Below are 18,804 nucleotides of genomic sequence, written 5' to 3' on the forward strand. Positions count from 1 at the left end.
ATACTTTCCGGCCTGTATTTTCAGTTTCAAATTATATTGTCAGTATGTTTGTAAAATTGCTTTATTGTCGTATAATTGGCATGCTTCTCAAATAATCAGTGAAGAACAGGTTATCCAACAGTCAAGTGTGTTTACAGATGATAAAATGAGGAAGAAGGTCAAAGCGTCTGTATTTGGTGGCATCTTGAGAAAGAGCAGCAAGACTTGTTTACGTCGGGGTCCTGCAGTGATTATACTTGACCCCATTGTGCCCCAGTGGAATCTGAAAGGGTGTCGCACATAAAGCTAAATATAAGTGCAGCAATGTATCCTTCGCCAGCTATGGAAAATACTTTCACACAGCCCTAAAATAAGCAGCAGTAGATCCTTGAGACATGTTTTTCAAGCTTTGGAACGCGTGAACCGTTTTTGACAGCATTGGTCTGTAGGTGGAAGGGTCAGTTACTACTTTCACACTGCCTATACAGCTTTACATTATAGATGGAGAGGCCATCATAGATACTTTCACCCCCATGGAGAGTTCCTTACAGATCACTGTAGTCTGAAATAAAGGTTGTTCACACTGATATGGCTGACTTGATAACTTACAAAGTGACTTTCAGGCTGTATGTGTAGCATGGTCAATCCCTGGGAATCGAACCTGTGACTTTGGTCCTTGTCTTGCTAGTGCTATAATCTACCAGTTGAGCTAAAGGGACACCATTTCAGTGACTATCCTGCAAAGGAGATTGCTCATTGACTGGTGTTTGTGGGATTCAAACCTACAGCCTTTTGGTTTCAGGCTTAGATATTTAATCACTATGGCACATAATAGATAGAGAAGCATTCTCCCTGACTGAATGTTCCTTATATATGACCGTACTTCAGTCTATAGTTTGAAATAATATTGATAACTTGATAACGTTTTTAAAGTAGATGACATTTTCCACTGAACATTTGAGTTTTGTGGCTTTAGTCCATGTTTATGAAGCCTGGAACACTAGGGGTGCAATGTACACGTCTTTGTACCGAAATTTGGCATGCATATGAAAAAAAAATAACTTAATTTAACAGACACTGTTGTCCAAAGTGACTTGTTGTACTTGTAGTATGTTCATTCCCTGGGAATCAAACCTATGACCTTGGTCCTTGTGTTGCTAGTAATTCGCTAGTAAAGTTGCTGTAATCTACCAGTTGAGCAGAAGTAACACAAATTTCTACAACTATCCCTCTGGAGCGCAATGGAGATTGCTCATTGATTGGCCTTTGTGGGATTCAAACCTACAACCTTTTGGTTTCAATCTTAGATCTTCAATCACTATGGTACAGTTTAAAGATTGTGGTATATTGGGGCATTGGAGACGTTGGGACCTCCTGAACAGATCTGTGTCAACACATTTGAGAGTCTTCCCTCTGGATCAAGTCTCCTAATTTTCCCATGCACTCTTGTACTGAGCCATCAAAACAAGTGCTGTGTTGACTCAACGTGAACTCTTGGCCTATATGGTCAGCATACATGGAAAGTGTAATAACTCATTTCCACTCCTCTTTTTAAGCGTTACCGCAGGCATCCAGCTAAATTTATAGGGTTTCACCCTTCTTTCGACATCCTACCACCTGAGCATGTCAAGCAGCAGGAATAACACGCTGGGAAATTTGATACTCGTTGTGACCAAGCTATCAGAGTACATGCCATGAGGACGTCTGTATGACTCTGCCATCCTCTGTATCTCTCTTGTTTAATGGGGTACTTCGTTCTCATATTATCTCATCAAAATGACATTGGGCATGACAACTGGGTCATTTCACTGGTTACTGAAGAGGAAACGTCTTATTTTGTTTCCAGTTAACTGATACTCTTGCTCATCCTTAGAACTCCAGGAAGTGTGACATGTACTCCATCTGGCTGAGACCAGTGTCTGACCGGTCCGAGAGTGTTAGTTGACCGTGTGCTGCTTAAAGGGATAGTTCACCCAAAAATGATCATTCTGTCACCATTACCCTTCAGTGGTATCAATGCAAAGAAATAATCTCTCTATTGAATTGGCAAAACCAAATTTAGCCTCAAAAATTAAACAAATGCTTATTTAATAAAAAAAACTAAACCAATTTACTTAATAATCAACACTCAAATAAAAACTTAGTTGCATATAAACATTTAAATTACACACAAGGCTGTTTTATGTCAACTTTTTCATTACAATTCAAATTTTTGGCCGAACTATCCATTTGAGATGGCATCTGTGGCTGTATTCATGTATTTATGTGTCATCAGTCAGTGAATCCCTTAACTATAAACGGCAGTGCAGTAAGGGGTGAAGACTGTCTGTTGTTTGGACAGTAACAGGGTTATATAAATGTCTAACAGGTGTTTGAGTTGAAGGGAGGGAGTTCTCTGTCTCTCTGTGTGTGTGTGTGTGTGTGTGTGTGTGTGTGTGTGTGTAGAGACGATTGGCCCAGAGCACTAGCGACGAGGCTGCGTCAGACGGCCGTGTATTTAAGCGAGGGTCCAGCGTTTCCACTGCAGCACTTTTTTAGCAGAGTGCTGAGTCCCACACACAGGCAAACAGCACATACAGGACTCTGCAGAATGAGCACCGGCAGCCTGTGTTTGCTCTTTGACCTGCTCATACAGACTTTAGCACCACAAAGTGCCCAGTCAGGATAACCATACGCCCACCGTGAACAACCAGAACGGCTCGTCGACGAGAACCAAACCGAACAACATGGCTTGTCAAGTCCTTCTCCACAGGTAATGTTTCAGAGGAGAAAATCTCTAGACATTCAGTGGAAAATAAGCTGCGGATGTTGCAAGACAGGCTGTCGTTCTGGGTAAAACTGGATTGATTTGTTCCCGTCAGACGGTCTTATTTATTGGTTTTTGGCCAAGGCTGCATGTGACATTTAGATGAGACGGCTCACTGCCTCTCAGATCGCATGACGGAAAGCCCTGCTAACTCACGTAACACTGCTGATGAGTTGAAATAAGATTATTTGGTGAAAATGAGAAATGGAGATTTGGACAGAATTGTGAAACTGATGAATCACTGCATTATACAGCATTTAATTCACAACCAATGAGTGCCGTGTGTGTGTTTTGGCCACTCAGGCTGATAAGATAAAGTGCCGAGTCAGAGGAAGCCGTCTGTGTGTAATCCTCTTAAAGCCTCAGCTGATCTCATAGTGAAACAACGTATTACTCTTAGCTCCATCCACTCTTTATTTCTGGCTGCTTGATTAGTCACACTTTAGCCCTGTGAAAATATTTTTAAGGACAACATGAAGCATGTTAGGCTGTGAAACTATTGGTTAATACAATTTTGTATGGTTATGTCAGCAACAAAAAATATCTGTTTAAAGGCACAGAGAGTTATTACATATTAGCTCCATTAACAGCTAGCATTAGCATGCATTTTCATTAAAGCAGTGTGTTGTGGGTTCTGCTCCTAGCAATATCAGGGTTTCTAAAAAGGTCTTAAATATGAACAGAAAGTCTTAAATTCATAATATCATTATTAGGCATTACTTTCTGCATGCACTTCAAAAAAAGTGTTTTTGTCTTGTTTTCTAGTAAAATTTAACAACATTGATTTTATGTTTCAAACAAATAACAAATATCTGTCAATGAGCTATGAAAACATGTTTTCACCTTGAATTAAATAGATTTGATGTGCCCATTGGCAGATATTAAAGGTGCCATAGAATGGAAAACTGTATTACCTTGGCATAGTTGAATAATAATAGTTCTGTACATGGAAAACTTTTTGGAAGTTTAAGTGTTATCAGAAGAAAAGTTATGGAGATCTATGGGAAGTTGTATTGTCGAACTGTTTTCGAACACCTTTTCTACTACTAGGACATTTACATTTGGAGAACCTGCTGACGCATTGGGTTCCCTTCAGTTTGGTCCTTAAATTATTTAGCTAGATTACATTTTACTCGCTTGTATGTCTGATTTCTCTTCCTAAAGAGAAAAGGGTTCAGTAATCAAAGGGAATTGTTGAAAGATCATGAACCAAACTGCTTTTTATTTAATTAAATTCAATCATATAAGTTATCAACCATAAATATTTTCTGTCAGTATCTGCCAAACTGACTCTATATCATGCATCTGTATTTTTAACGTTTCTCAGGCTAAATCACTGGCTTCAGAGTTCAGGTGAGGTCTTGCAGAAGAAATGAATGGAAGGATGTTACAGAAGTGCTTCATGCTGAGTAATGCACGGTCCGTGTGAATGCATTACTGTAACTGATCTCTGCTACAGCCTCAAGAGCTCTGTGTGGGCAAGATACTGAGTATGTCTTAAACAAGGCTTGTTTTGTTCTCTCTTATCGAGCGATTCATTTTTTTATTTTTTTTGTCTGTGTGCTGACTACCACAAAAAACACCCAAAGACATTTTTCAAAAAGTGCTTCTCTAGTCCAGTTGTCCCAGCAGCCGTTTGCTTTCTCCATGACGCTTCCTCTTTTAATAGCAATGCTATTTTTAAATAGGCAATGCCATTTCAATGTGCCTAGATCTACATTAAGTTAACTGAGATGATAAATGCAGTCTGATTCATTCAACAATATATATACAGTGGTGTGAAAGTGTTGGCCCCCTTCCTGATTTTTTTTTTTTTTCGCATGTTTGTCACACTTTAATGTTTCAGATCATCAAACAAATTTAAATATTAATCAAAGATAACACAAGTAAACAAAACATGAAGTTTTTTTATTATGAAGGGAAAACAAAATCCAAACCCACATGGCCCTGTGTGAAAAAGTGCTTGCCCCCTAAACCTAATAACTGGTTGGGCCACCCTTAGCAGCAACAACTGCAATCAAGCGTTTGCGATAACTTGCAATGAGTCTGTTACAGCGCTGTGGAGGAGTTTTGGCCCACTCATCTTGGCAGAATTGTTGTAATTCAGCCACATTGGAGGGTTTTCGAGCATGAACCGCCTTTTTAAGATCATGCCACAACATCTCAAAAGGATTCAGGTCAGGACTTTGACTAGGCCACTCCAAAGTCTTCATTTTGTTTTTCTTCAGCCGTTCAGAGGTGGATTTGCTGGTGTGTTTTGGATCATTGTCCTGCTGCAGAACCCAAGTTCGCTTCAGCTTGAGGTCACGAACAGATGGCCGGACATTGTCCTTCAGGATTTTTTGGTAGACAGCTGAATTCATGGTTCCATTTATCACAGCAAGTCTTCCAGGTCCTGAAGCAGCAAAACAGTCCCAGACCATCACACTACCACCACCATATTTTACTGTTGGTATGATGTTCTTTTACTGAAATGCTGTGTTACTTTTACGCCAGATGTAATGGGACACACACCTTCCAAAAAGTTCAAGTTTTGTCTCGTCAGTCCAGAGAGTATTTTCCCAAAAATCTTGGGGATCATCAAGATGTTTTCTGGCAAAACTGAGACGAGCCTTTGTTCTTTTTGCTCAGCAGCGGTTTTCATCTTGGAACTCTGCCATGCAGGCCATTTTTGCCCGGTCTCTTTCTTATGGTGGAGTCATGAACACTGACCTTAACTGAGGCAAGTGAGGCCTACAGTTCTTTAGATGTTGTTGTGGGGTCTTTTGTGACCTCTTGGATGAGTCGTCGCTGCGCTCTTGGGGTAATTTTGGTTCAGCCGGCCACTCCTGGGAAGGTTCACCACTGTTCCATGTTTTCGTCATTTGTGGATAATGGCTCTCACTGTGGTTCGCTGGAGTCCCAAAGCTTTAGAAATGGCTTTATAACCTTTTCCAGACTGATAGATCTCAATTACTTTCTTTCTTTTTCACTTTTTCACACAGGGCCATGTGGGTTTGGATTTAGTTTTCCCTTCATTTAAAAACTGCATGTTGTGTTTACTTGTGTTATCTTTGATTAATATTTATATTTGTTTGATGATCTGAAACATTATAGTCTGACGACACATGCAAAAAAAAAAAAAAAAAAATCAGGAAGGGGGCCAACACTTTTTCACACCACTGTGTGTGTGTGTGTATATATATATTTATTTTTATTATTATTATTTATTTTGTTACTTTTTCTTACATTTTAGTCGATTCTATTGTGGCTTTGTGACCTCATGTAATTGAAACATAGAAGCTTAAATGAGCACTAAGAAATTAGTATTAATTGTGTAAAGAACATTTTGAAGAACCCTTTTCCAGCTTAAAGAACCTTTTGTGGAATGCAAAGATTTCTTGGATATTAAAGGTTCTTCATGATTTATAATGAAGTATTAGCTGGCCATGTGATTATATCTTATTTGTTGTGAGTGAACACTGTAATTTGTTTAAAGTATTATTTATTCTTTTAGGGGGAATTGTAGTGGAAAAAGAGATTTAACAAAAAAAGTGAACTGGTCTGAATCGGTGGTCGTTTCTTTTTATAAATGCTCACATCCTAGAAATCAGGAAATCGTTTGACGTTCTGACCTTGTAGACTAGCACTGGACTGTAGTTTCTAGAAAGCTTCAGGTGTCAGGATGTTCCTTTTTCATGGGGTTGACAATGGGTTGGACACAAGTCTTCCTAGCAGTCTTGAGAGCTCAAGGGGTCAAGACATTGTACCATAGATTGCACAGCTGCCGCCAAATGACACGGAATGACACTTGTCTTGTTTCTGTATACGCTCATTTGCGTGTGTGTTTGTGTGCTAATGTGGCCGGCCGGTGAGCACCTGCTGTATCAGTCAAGGTCTTATTTGTTCCTTTCCCAGAACCTGACACGGGTGCTAACAAGTAGCAGGCAGCTAGTGTTATGTAAGCAAGCGTTCCTGGCATGTCTGAATTTGTCACCCTGCCCCCAATTCATCTCCGATGCCCACTTCCTGACACTCCTGACGTTTCCTGGGACCTTTACAGGAAATTATAAACCATGTTTTTCTACAGTCTACGTGACTTGTGAAATGTACACTAAATGAGACGTCTTTTCCCCGATGGCACATACAGGGATTATTGTATAAGGATGCTGGGTAGGAAAAATCATGCAGTTTAAATAATCATCCTAATGTTTCCTTCCGTTTCCTTTCTTTCCAGTTCACACATTTCTTCCATAAGCATTCTTCCAGGATCTGCCGCGTAAGTGTCTACTACTACTTTTTTTTTTTTTTTTTTTTATATATATATATATATATATATATATATATATATATATATATATATATATATATATATATATATATATATATATATATATATATATATATATATATATATATAAACAGTTTACAGTTTTATTTTTAGAAGTCTCATCTAGAATCATATGGTTTGCTTTTAACATGGACATCATACAAGGCCTTTCTTTAACCAATAGGTCCATTTGAAGTTAATTTCTCTGACGTTAATTTGGACCATATGCAATTATCCTCTGGTCTAAATCAGATTTGTTGACTCAGACGGCCACAGTATGCAATAAACAGAGCTTTTAGGTGGACAGAAGGCAAAATGTAGCTGAACAAATGTGATTATGGTCTTAAAAGCAGATAACTAGGGCATGCAGTCTTGCCGACAGAAAGACCGTCTGGACTTTGTGGCTTAGAATTGAAAGTGGAATTCTGCCAAAAAAGCTATATGTTGCTGACATTACGCTAATTGTGTTCATAATGAAAGAAACCCACCAGCAATTAGAGGGTTAAGCTTGTCTGGATTTTATTTATTTGATATGACAGCACTAAGAAAACTAGAGGAACAGTATTAGACCAGTAAACAACTGAAAATTAAGATTTTTTTTTTTTTTTTTATTCACCCCTTCAACAACTTTTTGTTTGCTTTGAGGAACCAAAATTCACAAAGCCTTGGAAAACTATATATCATGTAGGCTAATTTTAAAAGTGTGATTTCTAGACGTGAAAAAGTCATGCAATAAATAAAACCTTAAAAGGCCATGGGCATTTTATAACAAAAACCCATTTTACTAGTTATTTTAAACTTTTAAATATTTTATTGCATAGAAATTGCAAGTAAGAAATAATGAAATCTGTATCATTAGTCCTTATCCTGTAGAACACAAACAACTGGAAGAGGCACGTAGAAAGAGTATGGCTCGCTGAAGAGCATTCAGCTCTAAACATTTCTGGAACGATGAAAAAACTACATTCAGCTTTTAGTTTCCTACTAGCGAATGGCTTTTCAGCTGAAGCCTTGACTATCAGCAGCGTATTGTGGCATCAGGAAGAATATTATCCAATTTTGAAATGGCCTCGGAGCAGAAAATGCATTAAAGTATCTGTAACCAAACTGCAGCTTCAGGCAAAACTAGTGCATCTGGCCATGAAATTCTGCAGCACTTAGGTGCACAGCACAAACAGCGCCATCCTCTATTGATTTATTGCTGGAATTTTGGCGCACACAGAGGCAGCATGACTCAACGAGCTTTTTGGCCCAGATGGCCACGTTGAGGTTGGTTAGGAAGGCATGCTGGGGGTCCATTGTTCTTATGACTTCAACATAGCCAGAGCCTCAGTGCAGGACACATCAGAGACTTGGGCGTTGTGATACTGAAGGTCTAGTGCGCTCAAAACACTTCTATTCTCAGACACAAGAATCTGTGATGCTCAGAATTGAGGGTTATTTGTTAGAGCTTTGAGCTTGTGCTGAAAACTCCTTGGCTGACCTTGTTAAAAAGGTCGAACTGTGATAAATATGGGTACTGTGTATCTGGCCTCAATGGGAAGATTTATATATATATATATATATATATACAGTTGTGTCAGACGCCTTGAATGTGTTTATTTTTAGTATAATCCAGAGGACCATCCGTGCTGCAGTGGAACAGCACTTGTTGGACTTGCAGACCTCTATTGACAAGGAGCTCGGCAGCTATGAGAGTCAGGTGTTGGACTCCCAGCCCTTTCAGGGGTGAGTTTGACAATACACACACAGCACATGCCGACGCTGAACCTGGTGTTTATTTGCTTGTAGCTGAAATTGTAACCTTAACATTTGGTGTAAATGTGAATCTGTATGTATTTTCTCTACAGAAACAGCACTACTCAGAAGACAGCAGGGCCTGAGAACCATGAAGATGTGCAGTCTGAATCTGAGGCAGAGACTGAGACTCTCCCGGAGGTTACAGAGGAGGGCCTGCCATCAGAGAATAGCGAGGTAAGCAATTAGAGGGTTAAGCTTGTCTGGATTTTATTTATTTGATACCGCAGAACTAAGAAAGCCAGAGGAACAGTGATTAGACCAGTAATTCACAACCTAGCTGAAGCTAAAAAAAAATCTATTAAAATTCACCCCCTTGGCAACTTTTTGTTTGCTTTGGAGTACCAGAACTCTCACAGCCTAGAAAAACCTGAATATATGATGTAGCCGAATTTTAAAAGTGTTATAGATGTGAAAAAGTCATGCAAATTAATAAAAACTTTAAAAAAAAGAAAAAAAAAGCCATGTGCATTTTTAATGAATACACATACTTACTAGTTATGCTAAGCTCTGAAATATTTTATTGGACAGAAATTGCAAGTAAGAAAAAATAAATAAATCTGTATCCTTAGTCCTTATTCTGTAAAACACAAACGACTGGAATAGTCATGTAGATTAATTGGTTTAAAAGAGTATTGCTCCCTGAAGAACATTTCTGGAATCCTGAAATTGTATTATTTTAATTCAAATTATTTTAGAATGCACATAGATTTAAATAAGTTTTGGGCTAAGGAGGCTTTGAATATTGTTGTGGACAGTGGAGTCAGAAAGGTAAAGAGCCACTGCATTAGATAATTTCTGTAGTCCTTGAGCATATTTAGTCTCAATGTTATCAGCAAGGTCTGTAATACCTCCTCCTCGGCAGAGTGAGAAACAAGGGCCTTCCTGTCAGATAAACAGACCATCATCTGTTCTCAGCAGGCACAAGCGATCTTCCCCCTTTTAACACCGTGCAGTAGCGAACGAAACATTTCAGATAAAGCACTTTCCTCAAGTAGCTAATTAAGTAACGAGATGAAGCTGGTTCTGAAGAACCGTCACCATAGCTGATGATAAAGGTTTGCGTCTCTTGACTGGTGAGGTCTCTGGGATTAACAGTCTCTTTGGGAGGCTTCTCTTCCCTCCACATGCACGTGCATAGAGTTCTTGTGGCTTGGCCACAGGTTAGGAACATATGAACTGGGTCACCTTCTTTTAATAGCCGTCCCTGAGGAATGACAGCGCCACCTGGTCAGTGCAAACACTCCCTCCCTCAGAGAGCCACCCCATTCCTCAATGTTATCAGCTCCTGACCTTGAGACGCTGTCATCAGTAAACACACACACAAGGCCTTGATGAGTTTGAGTGTTCAGAACATTTGCCATTGTGCAATGCCAAAACGTATTATCTTTTTCACTTGTAAACCTGTCAGTACAGTCAGTGGTAATTACTCTCCTTTTCCCCGCAGGAATCTCAAGGTTCTCAGCTCAGCAGCCCTGTCACAGGAGAAAGCTCTGGGATGGACCTTGACACAGAGACTCTCATAGAAGCTGAGAATCTCAGCACAGAAAGGTTAGATTGGAAGATGCGATCACAATTAAGAGTTTGCACATTTTTTTGGAAGCAAAATCCACTCACTTCAGTAGAAATCCATGCATCTGGAATTGTGCCACTCATAATTTCCTCATGCTGATTTCTCTGAAAAATCAAGGCTTTTAATCAGGAAGGAAACAAATGTCAAATTCCTTCCTCTGAGATCAGACCTATGATTATTTGTTATATATTAAATAAGTGGCAAGAAGAGTGGGATACATGTGCAAATAATAAATTACATGAAATATATCTGGAAATTTCAAACAAATCTTTAATCTCTTTTTAAACTAGATTTGATCAAGTGGTATTTACCAGATGATAGGCCATTCAAGGTGAAGACCCTATTCGATGCATGTTTTGCAAGATTCCCCTTTCTGTCAGACATATTTTTTTGGACTGTCCAGCTTTTAATGTCTTATGAAGTGAAATCGCTTAAAGAGTTATTTAGTAGAATTTTGCCAGAAAAGGTTTTAGAATTTTTATCATATGTTAATGTAAAAAATCTTTAAATGGTTTTTGCCATGAAAATAGCCTAAGATGCTGACGTGGCATTAAATTAAAATATACAACTTATACTACTCTGAAAAATCATCTTTAGACCTACATGAATGCAAAATAAAAAAATCTACTTTCGATATCATGCTGTTGCATTTAAAAAATATGCATTGTAGGGTCATAAACAATTACGGTCACACTTTATTTTAAAGTCCAATTCTCATATACTATGACTTTTGCCTCAATAAACTCCTAATTTGCGGCTTATTAATTGTTAGTAAGGTAGTTGTTAAGTTTAGGTATTGGGTAGGATTAGGGCTGTAGACAATAGTCATGCAGAATATGTGCTTTATACGTACTAATATACAGCCACTATGTTAATGATCGGTATGATAATAAGCAACTAGTTAATAGTGAGAATTGGTCCCTATATTAAAGTATTACCACAAATCTTTTATAGTCATTTTACAGGTTAACTACTGTCATGGTTTAGTGAATACAATAGCACACACTACACAATCTGACATGCCTGAATAATATTTTTAGTGGCATGGGCATTTGAACAGCACAGACATTTTACCCCCTTGAACACTGGCACGCAAGAACGCACATCGAGTATGTATAGTGAAACCTCACACATGAATGCACTGGCCAGGCATTCATGTCTGTGTTTGTGTGCTCACGTGGAGTATATTTCTGGAATTCAGCTGCTTTGTAGCCCATTAGTGAAAGAAAACTGTCATCTAATGAAAAGGCTGAATTTGATAACTTCCAAAAATAACGTTTTACAAGGAACATACAAAAATGTTCTGTTCCTTTAATGCAAAATAATAATAGAAATAGCTTGTAAACTTCAAATTGTGTTCTTGTAAAAACTTTTGTAAGCCTGTTACACCTTGCATCGGATAAGCGAGCGTCCTAGATTCCAGAGTCACAGTCTGTTAGCTTGTATAGTATGTGTGGGTGTGACTTGTAAAGTTTCAATACGCTTAAACCTTTGCCATCATGCCTGAATTATCTTTGCTTGTTTTATGCCATTATTAATAGACTAAATATGACTAGGTTTTTTTTCCATGCAAGACACTTAAAGAGCTCTATAATTGACATGCGTGAAGGGAACAGATCACACAGTTGTCATCACCTCACTGTGGAGTTCATAGTCATTTGTTTCCATCTTCACACAGACTGAAGAACTACCCAGACTACGAGCAGATGGACCAGGCTGATGTTATCACCCGTGTGAGTATTTTTGAATAGCACCAGGATTCTGTCTGTTTTTCTATGCTGAAGCGTCTAATCAAAGCTCTTCAATGATTCGTAGGAGCCCGGAGACTGTGACCTGAATGCTAATAATGAGTCCACAGAGCCAGACAGCGGCCCTCAGTCTCTGACCAGAAGCATTTTCTCAGACAGTGAACAAGAAGGTAACTATTTCTGTTATTTCTCAGTAAAAGATAAGTTGCATTGTAGTAACTGCTAATGGGAACAAAAAAATGGTTCCTATGCGAAATAGTATAAATGAACAGGTAATATGAATAATATGAAAAACATTAATATTGTTAGCTTTATTAAACAAATGTAAACATTAACCAGTGGCATAAGCTTAGGGCAGCATCTGTGTAACTGACCAGTGGAAGTGGGGATTTTATTTTTTAAATCAGTCATTATTTTTGCAGTCCAACTTGGTACAAATTGTGGTGAAGAAACACACCTTTAAGCTCATGTAGGACTGATGGGATGTTTTGTGTATTTATACATTGGCTGAATGTTAACAGTGCCCTTGAATTTGAAACTCGAGAGTTTGTAAATTTAATAAATCGCAGTGCTATAAATATGGAAGGTAAACTGTTATTATTCATAAACCATCAACATACGGATTTCTGTTTCTCATGTATGTGTAGATGTTTGTGAATCATAAATATGGTTCATGTGGCTTGAGTGAATGCTAGTTATGACTCATTTGTAGTTCAGCCATACATCCGCAGCATTATGTGTCTGTTTGCGTGTGCGTGTGTGTGTGTGTGTGTGTGAGGATCATAGCTCACTGCACTCTTCTGTGCTATCTCTCTCTCTCCGCCCATGCCTGGTCAGCATCATGCCCCATCAATTTCCCACCCATTGACTTCACATGTATGCACCTGCAGAGAGAAGGGAGAGGTAAGTAGCATCTCTACAGCCCTCCTCCCGGCTCGTCCATCGCCGCTGCTGCTATCAAGCTGTTTTCACTCGTTTCGAACCCGAGTTTGGCTCCGCCCCTTCCCTTTTCCCCTTCCCCCACGGCCACCTTCTCACACTGCCTTATTTTGACTGCAAACCACAGTAAACTTTTAACATCTACCACAGAGTTACATTGTGAATAGGCACTAAAAATCTACGTTATTTTCTTCTATCAAAACTGCACCCAGAACAACACTTGTGGATGCACTTGTTGCTTGCCAGAGGGATTTCTTCCAGGACAAGTAGCATTAAGGAGGTCTAAATGGAATCCTTTTCTGCATTTTTCCACCTCGATTTTAAGGGAAAATCTGTGGAATTTTGCAGAAGGGATTTAAATATGGAAATGCATGTTGAACGGAAATAAGAGTGTTAAGTTTAATATACATAAATGACTATGAGGAATGTTGTGATTCAATGTTCCCAATGCTCTGAAAATCTGCAGAACTTTCTGTGGGCTCGGATTCCATGTAGAAATAAATTATACTATAGTAGACAAATTATACTAAGTGTACCTGAACAAAAGCAGTTTACTTCTGTAAAATTAGGACGAATTGCTTTCATACAAATGACCAGCTTCAACAATAACTATAACTGTAAAGTTTTAGTAATCGTAGTTTACACAGCTTTAATGATAACAACAGAGGAAGAATATTGTTGGAATCACTTTCAGAATTGTATTATTATTTTTCCAGAGAAACACCAATCAGAACACACCAGACTTTAAAGAGCTTAAGCATTCAAACCAGCAGGAGACAACAAAATTGCAGTGGTGTGCTTATACTAAACAGAACGTTATTATCCATTGATGTGGATGCTAACATAGTTGTTATTATTATAGTTTAGTGCTGCAAAACGATTAATCAAATTCAAAATAAAAGTTTATATTTATGTACTGTGTATATTCATTATATATATATATATATATATATATATATATATATATATATATATATATATATATATATATATATATATATATAAAAAATACACAAATACATGTACATAGTAAGAAATTATTTTAGATTTATATATTAAAATATTTATATACAGTGGTGTGAAAGTGTTGCCTTTGATTAATATTCAAATTTGTTTGATCTGAACCATTAAAGTGTGACAAACATGCAAAAAATCAGGAAGGGGGCCAACACTTTTTCACACCACTACATATCGTAAGGAAAAATGTTAATATATATATTAAAATATTTATATATAATATAAATTCTATACAACTATATATATACATGCACATATTTTTTAAAATATATACATGTGTGATGTGTGTGCATTTATATATAAATAATAAATATACACAGTACACACACATATAGTATGTAAACAAACTTTTATTTTGAATGCGATTAATCGTTTTGCAGCCCTTTTACAGTTATAATGAATTCACTATACCCCAGATGCCCATTTTCTAGCTCTAAAATCTCTAGTGTGAAAACGCCTTCAGTTTAATTTCTCCTGAGACTCTGACTAACCCTTCGGGTTCTCACATGCACCCAGCTGGTCCTGCTGACTCCCACTATTTACCATCTGCAATCAGCAAATGCATCAGCTTTCTCCTAATCAACCACCATGTTAGTCATCTAAGCAGCGTAAATTTGATCGGCTAAGTTTCCATAGCAGGCCCCAGTCCAGTACATTCTCTGCCCTCTCGAGTCTGGTCAACGTGACTTCTGCTCTGAGCATGATTCCCTGAATCGGGCACGATAGACAATGGCTTCTGTCATTGCTGATGTAACAGCTCTTTAAGTACTTTGGCTCCAGAATGTATGTGTGTGAATGTTTGCCTGAGTGGATGACATTCAACTGTGCACTCTTACCCAGAAGCGTCACCTGCCAAATAACACAGTGCTCGTCTATTTCCACAAAGCGTTCTGAGGAAATCTTGGTTTTTATGTGCTGTCTGGCTCCACATGTTTCAGAGCAGCTCTGATTTCTGTGCACCCGTTTAGACTTTGGGTTACTACCACAAAGCAACCCAGGCCTGTTGTGAACTCTTAACTCTGTGTGGAAGTGTATGTGATCGAGTTATGCTGATGATATTGATGATATTTAATGGCAGTGCATGTGTCTGTGTGTCTTTTGTCAGACCCTGTGCCAGTGTTCATGTCATGGCAAGAGGAGACCGAGTCAGGGGAGGCCCAGCTGTCCCCGCTGGCGGGCCGCGTGGTGCCGCTGCCTCTAGAAGACGATACTCAGCCGCTGCTAGCCCGGCGCTTCCTGGAATTTGGCCACAGTCAGCGGTTCTTGCAGCAGGACCACGATGCTACATCCTCCACCAAAGCTTTTTCCTGTGGGAGGTGAGCAGAGAGACCACAGACACTTATGAATACTCCGATACACTGACAGCCAAACTCACGCTTGTGTCACGTCCCACAGGCCTCGCCGTGCTTCCCTCTCTTCTAAAGACAGTCCGAAGGGAGACAACGTCTCCCACCAGCTCACTAAGAAACTCCAGAACCTCAAGAAGAAGATCAAACAGTTTGAGGAACAGTTTGAAAAAGAGAGAAACTACAAGGTTAGAATGATATACACTAGTGGTCAAAATTAAATGTTTTTGAAGTAATCTCTTCTGCTCACCAAGGCTGCATTTATTAGATCTAAAATACAGCAATATTGTGAAATAGTATTGCAATTTAAAATAACTCTCTTCTATTTGAAAAAAATAAAGTTTTTGCTGACCCCAAACTTTTGAACAAAATCGTGTATAATGTTACAAAAGCTTTCTATTAGATAAATGCTGTTCTTTTGAACTTTCTATTCATCAAAAAATGCTGAAAAATGTGTACACAACTGTTTTCAAGATTGATAATCATCATGGATGTTTCTTGAGCAGCAAATCAGCATATTAGAGTGATTTCTGAAGTATCATGTGACACTGAAGACTGGAGAAATGATGCTGAAAATTCAGCTTTGCATCAAAGGAATTAATTGCATTTTACATATATTCAGATAAAAAACAGTTCTTTTAAATTGTAAAAATCTTTAACAATATTACTGTATTTTGGATCAAATAAATGCAGCCTTGGTAAGCAGAAGAGACTACTTAAAAAAAAAAAAAAAAAAAAAAAAAAAAAAATTGTACTGTTCTAAATGATCTGAGCTGCAGCACATGCATTAATATTTTCAGAAATTATCAGTTAAGTTGATATTTGTATTTCGTTTGCAGCCGTCTCACGCTGATAAGGCAGCTGATCCAAAGGTGCTGAAGTGGATGACTGATCTGACCAAAATCCGCAAGCAGCTCAAAGGTAAGAGTGGCTGTGTGGGCTGGGGGGGTGATATGGGTGTGGAGTTTCTGATAGTCAGTGTCATATGTTATTGGGCGGTCTTGGTCCAGGCCTGTTCTCTGTGGGAGAAGTGCACCTTACACTGCATGTCTGTAGAGGCTCTGGGGCTCTCTCTCATGGGACCACCCTCATACTCTACTGGAGAGCCCTCCGCTCACTGTGTTTGGCCCCCCACACTTCCCATCATCCATTTCCATTTGATGCCCCCCATCAGAGGTGCACTGTCGTATAAAGTCTCTCTTTCTTTTTAACTAAATCCACTCGGATGGCGCGCATCGGCAGGACGACAGCACCTCTTACCCAAAGGTTCCCTGAGGCACCAGGCCGTGCTTCAGTCATACAGACGCCACTCGTCCTCTTCCTCCGTCCCGAACACACCCCATTTTACACTGTCACGCCCCCTCAATGCCTCTAGACAGGCACCCCACTTCTGTAAGTACTCTTAAGCAGCAGTAAGTAGACTTGAGTTTGACACTTTCTGCTCTCCTCTCTCTATAAATTTCTCTGACTTCGGTCTCGCAGACGCTTTCCCGCTACGGGACGCTCTCAGCCACGTGTCTCAGCTTCTTTAATCATCTAAAGTGTATGTTTTTGAGGAATTTCATATCAGGTGCAAGGGCTCACAGGCTGTTCTCAGTCGCCGAGCCTGTGTTTCCAAAATGCTTCTATGGCCCTCTTAGAGTGTACTTTGTGAGGTTGTCAGTGCGCTACTCATGGACTTTTTCGTAGTTTGTGGTGATGTGCTGAGTGAGGTCGATCACTGATCTTGTATTTCTTTCAGTTAGTGTTAGGGCTGCACGATAAATTGCATTGAAATCGCAATCACGATTAGGCAAAAGCTGCGATTGTCATCCGCATATTGTCAGTGAAGCATGGTTCTGTGATCAGTCGAAGGCCAGAGAAACTCCAGATGCGTCCCACAGAAGAAATCCAGGAAATCCCTATAGAGGTAGTTAAATAAACAGAAGATTTAAATGCTTTCAGTGATTCAGCGTGACTAATAGGGCTGGGCGATTTTTCTGATTTTATCGATTAATTCGAATTTAATGTTTTGCTGCGATAAAATTTTTTAGAAATCGAGGAATCGCGATTTTGAATAGAAATATTACCAAACGTTAATATTAGACACTTTGGCAATATGCCAATGATAACAGTAAAGAGAAAAGAACGATCCCAACTGCATTTCGGCGCACGTGATTAACCGCCCATGAGTGACGCGCTCATATCGCTAGGTGCCGTTCACACAGAATGCGCTTTTGTGTTTTACAAAGATGCGAAAAAATAGGAAAAAATGCAAGAAGATGGGAGTAAGACGCTGCAAGAGACCTGAACGCAACAATCAAACACGTCCGTGTTTACATAGAAAAAACAATGGAAAAGCAGCGCACGCAAATTAAAAAACAAGCCTACTGTATGTCTGATATTTCATGTTAGCATCATGGTGACAGGCTGAAAGTTCTTTTTACAGAATCCAGCCGTAGTTCACTGAGAATCTACGCAAACAGCTTTCATCATCGTGAACGATTTCATTATCACGTGATTATATTATGGTTTTTCTTGCCAGTGAACTATGGCTCTGTGTAGTAAATGCTGCTCCATCTGAAAGCAAGTGATGTAGATTTACTACTGATTACAGAACTGGCTTTACTGACAAGATGCACGTGACAAGCGCATTCGATTAATTGTGCAGCCCTAGTTAGTGTGGTCAACTCCATCCTAAATGCTACCAGCAAGCCTTCTGGCTCCTAATTCGGTCTTTTTTTGTCTCTCTCACCCAGATGCCAAACACAAGGCTGAGAGTGAGCTGACTCCGCAGACGCGTCCACGCAGTAACACTCTGCCCAAGAGCTTTGGATCCACGCTGGATCAGTCGGCTCACGAGGACCCCATGGAGAGTGAGGCACGGGATCACCGGCCCTTACAAGAAGAGACGCTGGAGCTCATTCAGCACTGCATCCAAACCAAAAGAGCCGAGGACGGCTGGCCAGAGGACGTCAGAGTGAGTTCCAGCTTCTTAAACTTTAATCCGCAGCTTTGATGTATTTCGAATTCATCTCAAAAGTTCCCCGTAAGTTAGATTTGTAAGATCTACGTTACATGACTTTTGCACAGATTTTTGCCCGTTGAACTGCTGTTCAAACGTTTGCAGTCAGTAAGATTTTTAATGCTTTATAAAGAAGTCTCTTATGCTCATCAAGGCTGCATTTATTTGATCAGAAATATAGAAAAAAAACAGTAATATTGTGAAATATTATTGCAATTTAAAATAATGGTTTTCTATTTTAAAATGCTTTAAAATGTCATTTATTTCTGTGATGCAAAGTTGCATT

General features: G+C 39.1%; 1 protein-coding gene across 7 annotated transcripts in view; it reads left to right on the top strand.

The window, feature by feature from the left end:
• The window catches only part of LOC306853303 (protein FAM13B-like), a 51,680-nt gene that overhangs the window by 27,124 nt on the left and 5,752 nt on the right, over nt 1-18,804 (top strand). For 2 of the 7 annotated variants that reach the window (XR_013782728.1, XM_079390609.1), the window contains exons 8-19: nt 7,002-7,043; nt 8,703-8,822; nt 8,945-9,068; nt 10,339-10,442; nt 12,143-12,197; nt 12,280-12,382; nt 13,050-13,115; nt 15,274-15,484; nt 15,564-15,702; nt 16,354-16,435; nt 16,757-16,906; nt 18,253-18,473. Coding sequence is in view for 4 of the 7 variants with exons in the window: in XM_079390609.1 (XP_079246735.1) it covers nt 7,002-7,043; nt 8,703-8,822; nt 8,945-9,068; nt 10,339-10,442; nt 12,143-12,197; nt 12,280-12,382; nt 13,050-13,115; nt 15,274-15,484; nt 15,564-15,702; nt 16,354-16,435; nt 16,757-16,906; nt 18,253-18,473 (1,417 nt within the window). In the remaining 3 variants the exon portion in view is untranslated. The remainder of the gene's footprint in view (nt 1-7,001; nt 7,044-8,702; nt 8,823-8,944; nt 9,069-10,338; nt 10,443-12,142; nt 12,198-12,279; nt 12,383-13,049; nt 13,116-15,273; nt 15,485-15,563; nt 15,703-16,353; nt 16,436-16,756; nt 16,907-18,252; nt 18,474-18,804) is intronic. The other 5 variants (XR_013782726.1, XM_079390611.1, XR_013782727.1 and 2 more) reach the window with 3 other exon arrangements.

This window comes from Barbus barbus (assembly GCF_936440315.1).
Source record: "Barbus barbus genome assembly, chromosome: 33".
Lineage (NCBI taxonomy): Eukaryota > Metazoa > Chordata > Actinopteri > Cypriniformes > Cyprinidae > Barbus > Barbus barbus.